Source organism: Muntiacus reevesi, chromosome 13 (genome assembly GCF_963930625.1).
Source record: "Muntiacus reevesi chromosome 13, mMunRee1.1, whole genome shotgun sequence".
NCBI lineage: Eukaryota > Metazoa > Chordata > Mammalia > Artiodactyla > Cervidae > Muntiacus > Muntiacus reevesi.
In genome coordinates, this window is record NC_089261.1 from 65,349,122 (window position 1) to 65,363,730 (window position 14,609).

The 14,609-nt window shown below is 38.1% G+C and overlaps 1 protein-coding gene across 7 annotated transcripts in view; it reads left to right on the top strand.

Moving 5' to 3' along the window:
* The window catches only part of ARFIP1 (ADP ribosylation factor interacting protein 1), a 138,410-nt gene that overhangs the window by 70,579 nt on the left and 53,222 nt on the right, over positions 1 to 14,609 (top strand). For 6 of the 7 annotated variants that reach the window (XM_065904331.1, XM_065904328.1, XM_065904332.1 and 3 more), the window contains 2 exons: positions 6,318 to 6,426; positions 13,527 to 13,622. In XM_065904331.1, the coding sequence (XP_065760403.1) occupies positions 6,318 to 6,426; positions 13,527 to 13,622 (205 nt within the window). The remainder of the gene's footprint in view (positions 1 to 6,317; positions 6,427 to 13,526; positions 13,623 to 14,609) is intronic. The other variant, XM_065904335.1, reaches the window with a different exon arrangement.

Sequence of the window (14,609 nt, forward strand, 5' to 3'; positions counted from 1 at the left end):
CTCCCCTGTCCATAGGATTCTCAAGTCAAGAACACTGGAGTGGGTTGCCATTTCCTTCTCCAATGCATGAAAGTGAAAAGTGAAAGTGAAGTCGCTCAGTCATTTCTGACTCTTAGAGACCCCATGGACTGCAGCCCACCAGGCTCCTCTGTCCATGGGATTTTCCAGGCAAGAGTACTGGAGTGGGTTGCCATTGACTTCTGTGCCCCAAAACACTACACTGATGAAAAAGATGTCCTATGACAAGAGATTTTAAGTGACACTAGAATATAAGTGAAATAAAATGGCAGTTGTTGTCTATTTTGTACCGGTAGGAAATTACAAGTGGAGAATGTATTTGCATTAGTATGTTTAAACTTGAACAGATTCTGAAATAATGATTTTTAATAGATATTTCTTAACTAAATTGTTTAAAGAAAACATACTAGGTAAAATAAATTCCGGGTTTCTAATAAACTGTAGCTATTTACATTTATGATATATTAATTAATGTTGGTTTTTGATGCTTAGTCCTATTTCTGTGTGGCCTTTTTCCCATTTGCAAAATAGTAGTGATAATACTACTAAATGAGGTTATTTCAGGCAGTTCCTCCTTTTATAGTTCCAAATGCATTAATTTTGGTTGCTGTGGTTGCCTGTCCCCAGCACCACAGCTCAGATTGCTGTCACCACATTGTATTGAGTATAACTGTATAAAGTACAGACTTAGCATATAAATGGCCCTGTGAATACCAACGCATATCATGATGATTGTGTAATCATGTCACTTTCAAAGTCTTTTGGTGATGGTCACTGTATTTGCTGTTCATTTCATACACGGATAGCAGATCATGTGGCTGTGTTATCACCGTGTATTTTGCTCATAAACCCATGTGATATTCTACAGAAGTGGATAAGCAAAAGGGGATGGGTGAACGAAGATAGAAGTGCAGCAAAGAAGTAGAAAAGGGTAACAGTGGAAGGAGTGAAATTCACATCAGACCTAACCGAGTTGTAGAGGAAACAGCTGACCTGTAGGTCTCTTGGCGCTGCCGCACTGTTTGAGGAGCTCTAGACGTGAACCAGAGGAACTTACTGAAAGCTCACTTAGAAGCATAAGCAAGGGAAGAATTTTTAAAGTTTTGAGATGAGTTTTTGAAGTTCATGAAATGATCAGTTTTTCCCGTTAACCACTTTGCATGGTTTCGACCTGCTTGTTTATTTTTACAATCTTGGTCTTGCCCTGTCATGTGGAGTGAGGACTGACTGTATGTAAAGTGCTTAGAACAATCCCTGGCACATAGTAAGTTCTCAAGAAATGTTTGCTATTGTGATTATTAGTGATAGCACTGATTAGTTGTAAAGATGATTTTAATAGAGGAGTGTGATGGCTAACTTTAACTGAGTGCCCCAAAACATGTACTGGGTATCTTGCCCATTTTATCTTATCTTTTTTAAAATTTTGTTTTTTATCTTTGTGACTGCTACTGGGTCTTGGTTCTCGGGCATAGGCTTTCTCTGGCTGCGACAGGTGGGGCGACGACTCTCTCCAGTTGCAGCAAATGGGGCTTGTCATGGTGGTAGCCTCTTCTCGAGCTCTGGAGAAGTGTGGGCTCTCGGGCAAGTGGGCCAAGATGCCCTGTGGCCTGTGGGATCTTCTTAAAAACTATAGAACATCGTGGAAGGTAGTTTAAAAAGGTCTAAATAAATGGAAGGAGATCTCACGTTCATGGATCAGATGGGAATCTCCCCAAATTGATCAGATTCAGCACAATCTCTGTCAGAATTGCAACTGGCTTTTTTTTTTTTTTGTAGAAATTGACAAAGTGATCAGATGTAAACACAAAGGATGCAGAATGCCCAGAGAATTGAAAAAGAACAGAGTTGTAGGACTCATTACTTCTGATTTCAAAACTTATTACCACAAAGCTACAGTAATCGGAACAATATGGTATTGACTTATGGATGACATCCAGATCAGTGGAACAGAATTGAGAGTAGAGAAATAGGCCCTACATTTACGGTCAGTTGAGTTTCAGCAAGGGTGCCAAGACAGTTTTCAATGTGGAAAGAATGCCTGTATGCTAAGTCGCTTCAGTTGTGTCTGACTCTTTGTGACCCTATGGACTGTAGTTCTTCAGGCTCCTCTGTCCATGAGATTCTCCAGGCAAGAGCAGTAGAGTGGGTTGCCATGCCCTCCTCCAGGGCATCTTCCTGACCCAGGGGTTGAACCTGCATCTCTTACATCTCCTGAATTAGCAGGTGGGTTCCTTACCACTAGTGGCCCCTGGGAAACCTGTGAAGAGAATAGTCTTCCACAGATGGTTCTGGGACAACTGAATATCCTCATGCGAAAAATGAAGTTGAATGTAGACCTCACACCATAGTCCTCACCATCGTTAGAAATTAACTGAAAGTGGATCTATGACTGAAATGTAAGAGCTAAAACTGTAAAACTCTTAGAAGAAAAATTTAGTGGTGAATCTTTATAACCCTGGATTAGGCTCTTTAGTTTCTTAAATATGATGCCAAAATCATAAGCAACAAAAGAATGAAAAGGTAAATCAGACTTTATCAAAATTTAAAACTTTTGTGCTTCAAAGACCACCATGAAGAAGGTGAACAGCCAAGAAAGTGGGGGGAAAATAGAAGTCATATGACTGATAAGTGATCTTTATCTGTATCAATGAAATGATAGATGCCCCAATTAAAAACAGGGCAATATATTTGACTAGACATTTCTCCAGGGGAGATATTCAAATGCAAATAAGCACATGTAAAGATGCTCAACATCATTAGTCATCAGGGAAATGTAAATCATCACTTCAGTAAGATACTACTTCACACCTGCCTTGTTGACTATAATCAAAAAGACAGATGATAACAAGTATTGATGAAAATGTGGAGAAATCAGAACCTTCATACATTGCTTTTGGGAATGTGAAATGGTACAACCCTTTCAGAAGACAGTTCTGACAGTTCCTTGAAAAGTTAAACATAGAGTTACTATCTGACCTAGCCAGGAACATAGAATAATGTCCAAAACTGGCTTGAAACTCAGCATTCAAAAAATGAAGATCATGGCATCCAGTCCCATCACTTCATGGCACATAGATGGGGAAACAGTGGAAATATTGACAGACTTTATTTTCTTGGGCTCCAAAATCACTGCAGATGTTGACAGCAGCCATGAAATTAAAAGATGCTTGCTCCTTGGAAGAAAAAATATAACAACCCTAGACAGCCTATTAAAAAGCAGAGACATCACGTTGCCCACAAAGGTTCGTATGGTCAAAGCTATGGTTTTTCCAGTAGTGATGTATGGATGTGAGAGCTGGACTGTAAAGAAGGCTGAGCATTGAAGAATTGATGCTTTCAAATTGTAGTGCTGGAGAAGACTCTTGAGAGTTCCTTGGACAGCAAGAATATCAAACTATTCGTTCCTAAAGAAATCTACCCTGAATATTCATTGGAAGAACTGATGCTGCAGCTCCGATACTTTGGCCACCTGATGCGAAGAGCTGACTCATTGGAAAAGACCCTGATGCTCGTGAGTTTGAATAAGCTCCGGGAGTTGGTGATGGACAGGGAAACCTGGTGTGTGCAGTCCATGGGGTCTCAAAGAGTCGGACATGACTGAGCGACAGTAGCAACCAGAGTAAGCAATTCACGGAAAGTGGGTGAGTGTTGGTGAGGAGCTGGAGAAAGCTAGAGACGGAAAGTGGCCTCTAATGGGTACAGTTTCTTTCTGGGGTGATGAAGATGATTAGATGATGATGACGTCTGCACAGCCTGTAAATACACAAAACCACAGAATTACATACTTTAAAAGGGTAAACTTTGTAACAGTGAAGTGAATTCATAGTACAGTGGATACTATGTGTCTATCAGTCAGTCAAATAGAGCATCATTATGACCTTTTAAATCACTGCTCTTTCCCCACATGAACCACATGGCTCAATCCCTCATTTTGTTCAGAATTCTGCACACATTTTACCTCTTCAGATAGACCTGCCCTGAATATCCCATCTAAAATAAGCGCCCTTTGCTTGTCACTCTGTATCCCTCTTACCCTGCCTTAAAAAATTAAACTTACTACTTATTACAGTTTATGCTTGAACAATGGGTTGGGTGTCCACCCTACCTACAGTCAAATTTTTGTATAACTTTCCTTTGATTCTCTGTATCCACAGTTCAGCCTCTGAGGAGTCAACCACCTTGGATCTTGTAGTACTGCAGTACAAGCATATTTATTGGAAAAAATATGATATAAGGGACACAGTTCAAACCTGTGTTTTTCAAGGGTCACCTGTATTTTTACAGTACTGAGATACTGTACCTGAGATACATTTATTTGCTGTCAGTCTCCTCCTTCCGTCACACCTCAGATGAGTCTGATGGACAGAGGTCGTCTGATTCCTGCAGTGCTCCATGTGTAGTGTCTAGAGCAGTGGCTGTCGTGAGCATGGTGCTCATTAGATGTTGATTCAGTGAATAAATAAATCCTCTGTCTTTCAGAGTTCAAGAAGTACTTCCTCTTCTCTTATTCGGTTCTCCTGGCTTACCCCTATTCCGAATTCCTCTGATACTGTCTTTATTTTGGCACCAAGTTCAACTTTTATATTAATGTTTGTATATCTTGCCTCTCCCTTATGGTATCCTTTTCTTTGCGCAGCAAGTCGAACACAGTAAGATTAAGCAGATGCTCAGTACATTTTAAAGTGAGCTTATTGGTGTAGCAACTCTGTTTATTTGGGATGTGCTGGGTCTTCGCTGCTGCTCAGGCTATTGTCTAGTCGTGTGTGTGGACTTCTCATTGTGTGGCTTCTCCTGTTGTGCGGCACAGGCCTCGGCGGCTGTGGCTCCCAGGCTCAGCGCACAGGCCTCGGCGGCTGTGGCTCCCAGGCCCAGGACACAGCCCTCGGTGGCTGTGGCTCCCAGGCCCAGCGCACAGCCCTCGGCGGCTGTGGCTCCCAGGCTCAGCGCACAGCCCTCGGCGGCTGTGGCTCCCAGGCCCAGGGCACAGGCCTCGGCGGCTGTGGCTCCCAGGCCCAGGGCACAGCCCTCGGCGGCTGTGGCTCCCAGGCCCAGCGCACTGCCCTCGGCGGCTGTGGCTCCCAGGCCCAGCGCACAGCCCTCGGCGGCTGTGGCTCCCAGGCCCAGCACACTGCCCTCGGCGGCTGTGGCTCCCAGGCTCAGCGCACAGGCCCAGAAGCTGTGGCACGTGGGCTTAGTTGCTCTGCAGCATGTGGGATCTTCCCAAATCAGCGATCAGACCTGTGTCTTCTGTGTTGGCAGGTGGATTCCTTACGTTGAGCCTCCAGAGAAGCCCACAACTTCTTAATCTGTATGATGTTGTCATAAGTCCCTTAGTTTATTTAACAAATTCATTTATTTGTCCAACAAATATTTATTGAATATATTAGTGATAATCACTATGAGAAAAATAAAACTGGATGATCAGAAAAGAAGTTCCTCTGTGAAGGTTGGTGGAGTTTCAGATTATAGCTGTACATCATATGTAGTAGAATAGGGCCTTAAGGAAGAATTTCAAAGACATCTTCTAGCATATCACTAACTTATTGTTATGAAGAGCCAATAGGGTCCAGTCATAGACTGATTATGAAAATTGGGTAATTTCTCATATCCAAGCCAGAGGCAAGAAAGAACTTTTAGTTGGAAATCTATGTTTCATGCTTTCTCTCTTTTCTTTTACTTGAATTAAGATTGAAGTAAGATTGAATGTCAAATACTGTATTTATTACAGTTACAAGCTAAATTGCAGTTAGGTTGGCAAATATCAGTAGTTTAAAATAAATCTAAATCACAAGAAATTTTCTTTCCCTCATACTGATTGAAGCCCTGTTTACCTAGCTAACCTGCAAATCAAAGGGAAACTTAATATTGCAAGTGAATGATTTGTTTATGTTAAACATCACCCAAGGCTCATCAAGATGGTGTTAAGACATCAGTGAGCTTTTTAATATTAGACATGACTTTTTAGTCATCTTAATTCTGACCTTAAAATGATTTTCCTTATGTATCAGAAGATTGGAAATTTGAAATTGAATTCTAATTGAATTTTAATATCTGTCTGATGCTTCAGTCTAAACTAATGAAACTGTTTTATATTTGTTTACACTGTATCTCTTAATAGCAATCCTTGCTTAGTTTGCTGCAGATGTACATCATCTTGGACTGCCATGACAGCATAAGGGAATACTACACAGTAGAGAGAAACAAGTTCACCGTGTGATTAAAAGGACATAATTATGCTGAACTGCTATGTGATATGAGATGTTTTACAGGATTTTCTTTTTTATTCCAATGTTGCTAAGGATTTGAAGCGTTCATTACCAGCTGGACTTGGTCTCTCAGAAACGCAGATCACATCTCATGACTTTGACAGTACCAAAGAGGGGGTTATTGAAGCAGGAGCATTTCAAGGTAAGGAACCCATTATTTTTAAAGATGAGCCGGGTAGAAGATGGGAGAAGGTCACCAAATGCTACCTTTATTAGAGTTGAGAACTTTTAATTTCATGATAAAACACTGATTATAAACATAATCCTTTTTCTCTTCAATTTAGGAATTGTTTTAATAGTTGTCTTTATATAAACAGATCAATGTGCATAATTTCACTGATTGCTACTTGAGAATTGGTTTTAAAATACTGAAATAAAAGCTCAAAAATTATATCAAGAATGCAGATTTAAATTATTTTAGTGGTAACCACAAAACTTATGTCAATATTGATTTGTATAAATACATATTTCTTATTTCAAAGCAATTAGAAAATGAAACTTTTATTTTTCTCACTCTATATTCTGTGTCGGCAGTCTCCCAAGAGCACCCTCCAATAAAGTAATTTTCAAAGAGGACTAACAGGACTCAGTATATAGTCATAATTCAGACGATGATTACAGCAAAATATACTGAGCACGGTTGGCAAAGGCAAAGGATGCCTGAGGTAAAGATCGAGGGAGACGAAGCATCACCTTGCAAGGGCCCTTTCCCGGTCCAGTCACACAGGACATGCTTCATTCTCCTAGCAGAGCTGCGACAACAAATGTGAAATCTTGCTAACCAAAGAAGATAAATTAGTGCCTAGGATCCTTATTGGAGATTGTTCACATAGGCACCCTCTGCCTCGCATGTGCCCAGATTCCAGACTCCCAGAAGGAAAGCATAAACCACATTGTTTGTATAAACAGTTTAGGCATAGTGAGCAAGTCTTACAATTCCGGGAATGGCGAGAATCACTCCAAAATTATAAGTTCTCAGATGCCAACTGAGAGCTAATCTTTTGTAAACTGGTCTTTTCAAGGGTAAATAGTTAGATCTAGTATGTTAGCTCTTTTCTGCATACATCCCATGTATATTTTTTTTTTCTTTTTTAATATAAAGAAAAATACTTCCTTTTTAAATACTCTTGCCTATAATAACCTTTTTAGGTATTTTTTCATTTTTACACAAGTGAAAGAAAGTGAAATCATGTGGATGTAAAAATGGATTGTTTTCTTGACAGAGCTCTAGTTAAAGTAGCAATAGTTGGGTGTTTAATGAAGTATTTTAATTTTAATACTGCATTCAGTTCAGTTCAGTTGCTCAGTTGTGTCTGACTCTGTGACCCCATGGACTGCAGCATGCCAGACCTCCCTGTTCATCACCGACTCCTGGAGCTTGCTCAGACTCAGGTCCATCGAGTCGGTGATGCCATCCAACCATCTCATCCTCTGTCGTCCCCTTCTCCTCCTGCCTTCAATCTTTCCAAGCATCAGGGTCTTTTCCAATGAGTCAGTTCTTTGCATCAGGTGGCCAAAGTATTGGAGCTTGAGCTTCAGCATCAGTCCTTCCAATGAATATTCAGTCCTTCCAATGATTTCCTTTAGGATTGACTGGTTTGATCTCCTTGCAATTCAAGGGACTCTCAAGAGTCTTCTCCAGTGCTTCTCTAGTTCAAAAGCATCAGTTCTTTGGTGCTTAGCCTTCTTTATAGTCCAGCTCTCACATCCATACACGACTACTAGAAAAACTGTAGCTTTGACTATATGGACCTCATCGGTAAAGTAATGGCTCTGCTTTTTAACATGGTGTCTAGGTTTGGTCGTAGCTTTTCTTCCAAGGATCTTTCTTCCAAGCATCTTTTAATACTGTATTATAATTTCACAAATTGAAAAAAATATCTCCATGCCTTTGTACTCCTTAGCCCTCTTGCAGTATTCTATATTTTATTATACTAATGGCCTACATTTTAGTGAGAAACAACTTATATTTTAAAATATATTCCTTGCTAAATGGATCCTAGAAATAGGCATTTAGGGTAACCCAGTATAGTATCTTCTACTCTAGGCTGTAAAATGAGTGGGCTCTCTACCGACATCTTTTTTTTACCCTTTTCATTCTTATGTTCACAAAAATACAGATACAGAAAGGAAGCGTATGCATCAGTATCTCAGTAGTCATTGCATAGCATTGTGGTGGTGTTCTCTAGGCCATAACTTTGAACTTGAGAGACTGACCGGCTTGCCTAAGACTCTGAATGTTTGAAGACACATGGCATACTTTGTGTGACAACGTGGCAACATTTTCCCACCAGCCACCAATTTCCAAATTTAAATGTCACATAGAATTTTATAAAAGACTTTTACAATTAAAACATTTGAAGATTTTCAGTGGATTTAGCTGACGTTTGGTTTTACCCTTTCCCCCTTAAACAGAATAGTGTATGCAATAATCAAAGTCAGCTGGCATTGTAACCTGTTGTACATGAAGTGCCAGTCAATTTCACTTGCTTATAGATCCATCGTAGTCCCTCAAATTAGAGTAAAAAATATGTTTTGTGATAATGGCAGTAATTTGTGTCTCTTTGAATTGACTTTATAAAACATTTTTTTAAAACAAGCTACATAGTTAATCAGTATGTTAAAAAGATAATCATTCTGTCATACTCAGGTTCATTAAGCATTTACTGGAAAGTTGTAGTCAAGTGTTCTTGTTTTGAGGCATGTATACATAAATTGGAATTAACATGATTTTCTCATGTTTAAAATTTAGAATATGTTCTTATTGTTGTTCAGTTGCTAAGTCATGTCCAGCTCTTTGCAACCCCCATAAACTGCAGTATGCCAGACTTCCCTGTCCTCCACTATCTCCTGGAGTTTGCTCAAACTCATGTCCGTTGAGTCAGTGATGCCATCCAACTATGTCATCCTCTGTTGCCCCCTCCTCTTTCTGCCCTCAACCTTTCCCAGCATCAGGGTCTTTTCCACTGAGTTGGCTCTTCATATCAGGTGGCCAAAGTATTGGAGTTTCAGTTTCAGCATCAGCCCTTCCAATGAATATTCAGGGTTGATTTTCTTTAGGATTGCCTGGTTTGATCTTGCAGTCCAAGGGATTTCAAGAGTCTTTTCCAACTCAATTCGAAAGCAACAATTCTTCAGTGCTCAGCCTTCTTTATGGTCCAGCTCTCACATCCATACATGTGAGAAAAACCATACAGTGGAAAAACCATAGCTTTGACTATATGGACCTTTGTTGGCAAAGTGAAGTGTCTGCTTTTTTTAATTTTGACTTTTAAGCCAGGTTTTTCACTCTCCTCTTTTACCCTCATCAAGAGGCTCTTTATCTTTAGTTCCTCTTCACTTGTCATTAGAGTGGTATCATCTGCATATCTGAGGTTGTTGATATTTTTCCTCGCAGTCTTGATTCCAGCTTGTGATTCATTCCAGTCTGGCATTTAACATAATGTACTCTGCATATAAGTTAAATAAGCAGGGTGACAGTATATAGCCTTGTCGTACTTCCTGCCCAATTTTAAACCAGTTCATTTTTCCATGTAAGGTTCTAATTGTTGCTTTCTGTCCTGCATGCAGGTTTCTCAGGAGACAGGTAAGGTGGACTGGTATTCCCATCTGTTTAAGAATTTTTCACAATTTGTTGTGATCCACACTGTCAAAGACTTCTCACATAGTCAGTGAAACAGAAATAGCTGTTTTTCTGAAATTCCCTTGCTTTCTCTATGATCCAGTAGATGATGGTAATTTGGCCTCCAGTTCCTCTGCCTTTTCTAAATCCAGCTTTTACGTCCAGAAGTTCCAAGTCACATACTGTTAAAGCCTATCTTGAAGGATTTTGAGCATTACCTTGCTAGCGTGTGAAATGAGTGCAATTGTGTGGTAGTTTGAACATTCTTTTTATTGCCCTTCTTTGGGATTGGAATGACCTTTTCCCGTCCTGTGGCCACTGCTGAGTTTTCCAAATTTGCACATATTGAGCACAGCACTTTAACAGCATCATCTTTTAGGACTTGAAATAGCTCAGCTGGAATTCCATCACCTCCACTAGCTTTGTTCGTAGTAATGTTTCCTAAGGCCCACTTGACTTCACACTTCAGGATGTCCAGTTCTAGGTGAGTGTCCACACCATCATGATTGTTCGGGATATGATAGTTCTGTGTATTCTTGCCACCTCTTAATCTCTTCTGCTTCTGTTAGATCCATACTGTTTCTGTCCTTTCTGTTCTTTATTGTGCCAATCTTTGCATGAAATGTTCCCTTGGTATCTCTAATTCTCTTGACGAGATCTCTAATCTTTCCCTTTCTGTTGTTTTCCTCTATTTCTTTGCATTGATCACTGAGGAAGGCTTTCTTATTTCTCCTTGCTATTCTCTGGAACTCTGCATTCAGTTGGGTATTCCCAAGAAAACGAAATGCAAGAAGATGAAAGTGGTTGTCTGAGAAACCCTTACAAATAGCTTAGAAAAGAAGAGAAGTGAAAGGCAGAAGAGAAAGGAAAATATATACCCAACCAAATGCAGAGTTCCAGAGAATAGCAAGAGGAGATAAGAAAGCCTTTTTAAGTGAACAAAATTTAGGATGAAAAAATGTCTCATGAAAAAAGGTTAGGAGTTGGGGCTCTGTTAGCTCTCTGGGAAAATGACTGAATGATAACTTTATAAGGACTCTATTACCATTTATTTTTCCATCTCTGGAGCAAATTTAGAAGAAATTGTGCTTAAATTCAGTGTAACAATAAATATTGAAATCTACCCAAGAAATACATGGTAGAATCAATAACAGTGGAAACCATGAATAAATCAAAACTCTTAAGAGTGAGTTGTTCTTGGTATCTGAGTTTTGTTTTAGTGGGGTTTTGATCATTGCATGCACATTATTCATATTCCTAGACTTCTCCTGTTGAGAGAAAACTGAGCTAATTCTCCAAATTTCATCAATTAGCAAAAGCCTAGAGTTTTAAGAGTTATTTTTGTTGGGATGATTTACTTATTATTTGTGAACGATTTTAGTAACTAAATTAGTCTGACTTAACGATTTGAAGATACAGAGAACAATTAACCCTTGAAAGTAAAGCAAATAGTTGAAGGTATCTACTTACCTCAGCACTATGTCTTTTTGCTACTTTAGTTTGGAAAGTTCTGTATCATTTGTGACATATATGTTACACATATCTCATGTTAAATCATGGGATTATTTCTTATGCAAGATTAATAAACACTAATAGCCAGAACAACAGGGCTCTGTTCCTGGGATTATCACGAAATGGAATTATAGTTCATCATTTATTGAACTCTTCTTTATGTAATAGTAGAGATAGAGTTTTTGTTTAAAGTAATGATTGCATTGGATAACCCATTAAATGCCTTCCAGCTTAGCAAGTAATTTATGGATTGATGTCTTTTGTATTGAATTTAATAACGGAGATATTATGGAATGGATTCAGAACATCTGAGGATCTAATAAGAAGCTGCTTAAACCTCTCTGAGCCTCTTTTTTCCTGTAGTTCAGTGTTAGACTAGTTGATTTCTGTTGTCTGTTCCAGTTTTAAATTTTTGTGGTTCAGCAGATTTTTTTTTGAAAGACAGGTATCTCATTTTGAAAGGTAATGCCATTCTATTTAGATACATTGTGTGTTTTGGATTTTAACGTTAGATTCAGTCCAGATTAAGTTTTCCATATTATTAAAACTAGTGACTGTTCCTTATCAGAACTTAGAATGTCTGGGATATGAGAAAGTTGACATGTAATTCTTATTAAAATATTTTAATTATAAACTTGATATGTTATAGGTTTTAGAAAACTGGAAAAGTGTAGTTGTAATAAAATTATCTTAGAAACATTAAAATATATTCAGCTAAATGTGAAGGATGTTAATAATTTTTTCAGTTTCTTTTCAATGATCACTTCCCTAAAGACATACAACCTTTAGAATTTAAAATAGTCAATTGAAGCTGTACAGTTTTATGCTGCACATTAGCAACAATGTTGGGTACTCAATTTTTCTTACTTTTTGAAAAAACTAAGGCTCAGAGATCTTGAGTAATTTGCCAGGGTGTTCCTGATACTATTTGATAGAGCCAGAATTTCAAACCCAGAGTTGGCATTTTAAAACTCTGTGTGTTTCATTCCAAAATTGTATTCTTTCCTCAGGTTCTCAAATTTAGTTGTGTTTGAGAATAAGTAGCTTTTAAAAAACTACTGTTGCCTAATGAGCAGCATGGTGACTATAGCTAAATAATAATGTATACTTGAAATTTGCTGATAGGTCTCAGGTTTTCTCACCACACACAAAGAAGGTAACTATGTGAGGAGATGGATGTAATTATGTTATGTTACAGTGTATACATATATCAAAAACTCACTTTTTACACCTTAAATATATGCTAATTTTATTTATCTAATAAATAAAACCAGAAAATCAATCTAATAAAAAAGCTAAAGCTTTCCGATCCCCCCCCAAAAAAAGCTCTAAAGATAACCTGTTTCTGTGATCATCAGTAGATCTTGTGGAATGCCTCAGGTATGTTTTAAAAGCTTCAGAAGTCTTATGATTAATCAGAATAGCACTCTGTATTATCACTTCTCAGGCTTCAAAACGCATACAAATCACCTGAAGATCTTGTGAAAATGCAGATTCTGGTTAAGTAGGTCCGTATTTCTGAGGAGTTCCGAGATGACATAATTGATGGAAACCCCTTGCATCCATACTATGAGTAGCAGTAATCTGTACTAGGTGATACTTGATTTATGATTTGAACTTTTGGCTATAATTTCTGTGAAGGCTGATTTACTCACATTTCTGTGAATGTTAATGATAAATTTGATACAAGTGTTACCTGCCTTTGTATTTCTACTTGAGCTTTCCTCCCTATGTTAAAGTAGCAAGTTATAAAATGTTGAGTTAAGCTTTAATATCATTCAGCTGTATCCTTTAATCACATACTTTTAATTGATTTGAAAATAGCAAAGTCCAGGTAAAGTCCTACTTAAACATGATCTTCCCAAGTTTCTTCTTACAGTTATGTGTTTTGTTTGGTTTTAATAGTTTGATGAAAAGTTTCTAAGAACTCATCCTGGTAGCATCCATTTATTACTCGTCCATTTCTGCATGAAAGCAAGTATATTAGTTCCCAACTTTTAATCCTTTTTTTGAATGTTTTAAAGGTAATGTCAGTACAGCTGTATTCAAAATGTATGTTGTGTGGAGGAAGAGAAGCATTTTCACAGAGAAATGTCTGCCCTTTTCAGGTTGCCCAGCACCACCTCTGCCATCTGTTATGTCCCCCAGCAGGGTGGCAGCTAGCCGACTGACTCAACAAGGAAGTGATTTAATTGTTCCTGCAGGTATTCACTGCACTGGTTGGATAAAGCCCTTCTTGCCACTGCTGAAGCTAAACTAACTCACTCAGTTTCATATTGCTTGCTTTATATTCTTAGGTGTGTGTTATTCTGGCTTTTTTGGTGGCTGCTTTTTTTTTTTTTTTTTAACAATAAGGAAAGTAATCTCTCTAGCCATAGCTTATCTTTCTGGCTTTTCAAAGTTTATTAGGTGCAATCTCAAACATGAAATTTAAGTAACTTTATGAGAAAAAAGCACTATAAAGTTTGATTCATTTTTAATCTACCTTTCTTTTCTTTGCTCTGGAAAATGTTACTTTACTTATTTGATCCTAGACTCTCAGCTTTGCTGCTCTGCCATCTGTTTTCAGTTAAATAAAACAGGGCTTTCAACAGTTGGGTTGTTCATTATTTGGAATGAATCAAGTGGAAAAGGTTGTGTCTTCCTGTTTTCAACTTTGACTTAACAACTAGTTGTCAAATTGCATCAAAATACTATGTAATTTTCCAGTTATGCCCAGTGAAAAGTACTGGGAAAAACCTATTTCTTTGCATTGGATTTGCTTTTCACTTTAATATTGCTGGACTATAAAAACAGGGCAAAAAGTAAACTGTTTCTTTTTACATGAAATGTTAATATTTTATGTTTTGTTTATGTGAGAATTTTGTAAATTCTTAAATGCATTTGATTTTATATATTGTTCTCCTTCTTAGATTATGTAAAACTGTGGTAAAGCCTGGCCTGGCTATAGGGGTGAGAGAAGAAATTTTTGCAGACTCTAACCTTCTAAAGCCATTTTATAAAATGTTTTCTCTTGTCTTTTTTTAAAATTGTTATTTTAAAATTATGATATCTATATTCCAAGTTATTAGCATCACAAATGTTACTAAATATGTTCTTCTGTGAAAAATATTTTACTGTGAGAAACTGTATAGTCGTGGAGTTGCTGTTATGTCATAATTTCTTAGTTGCTGGAGTAACACATTATCAGG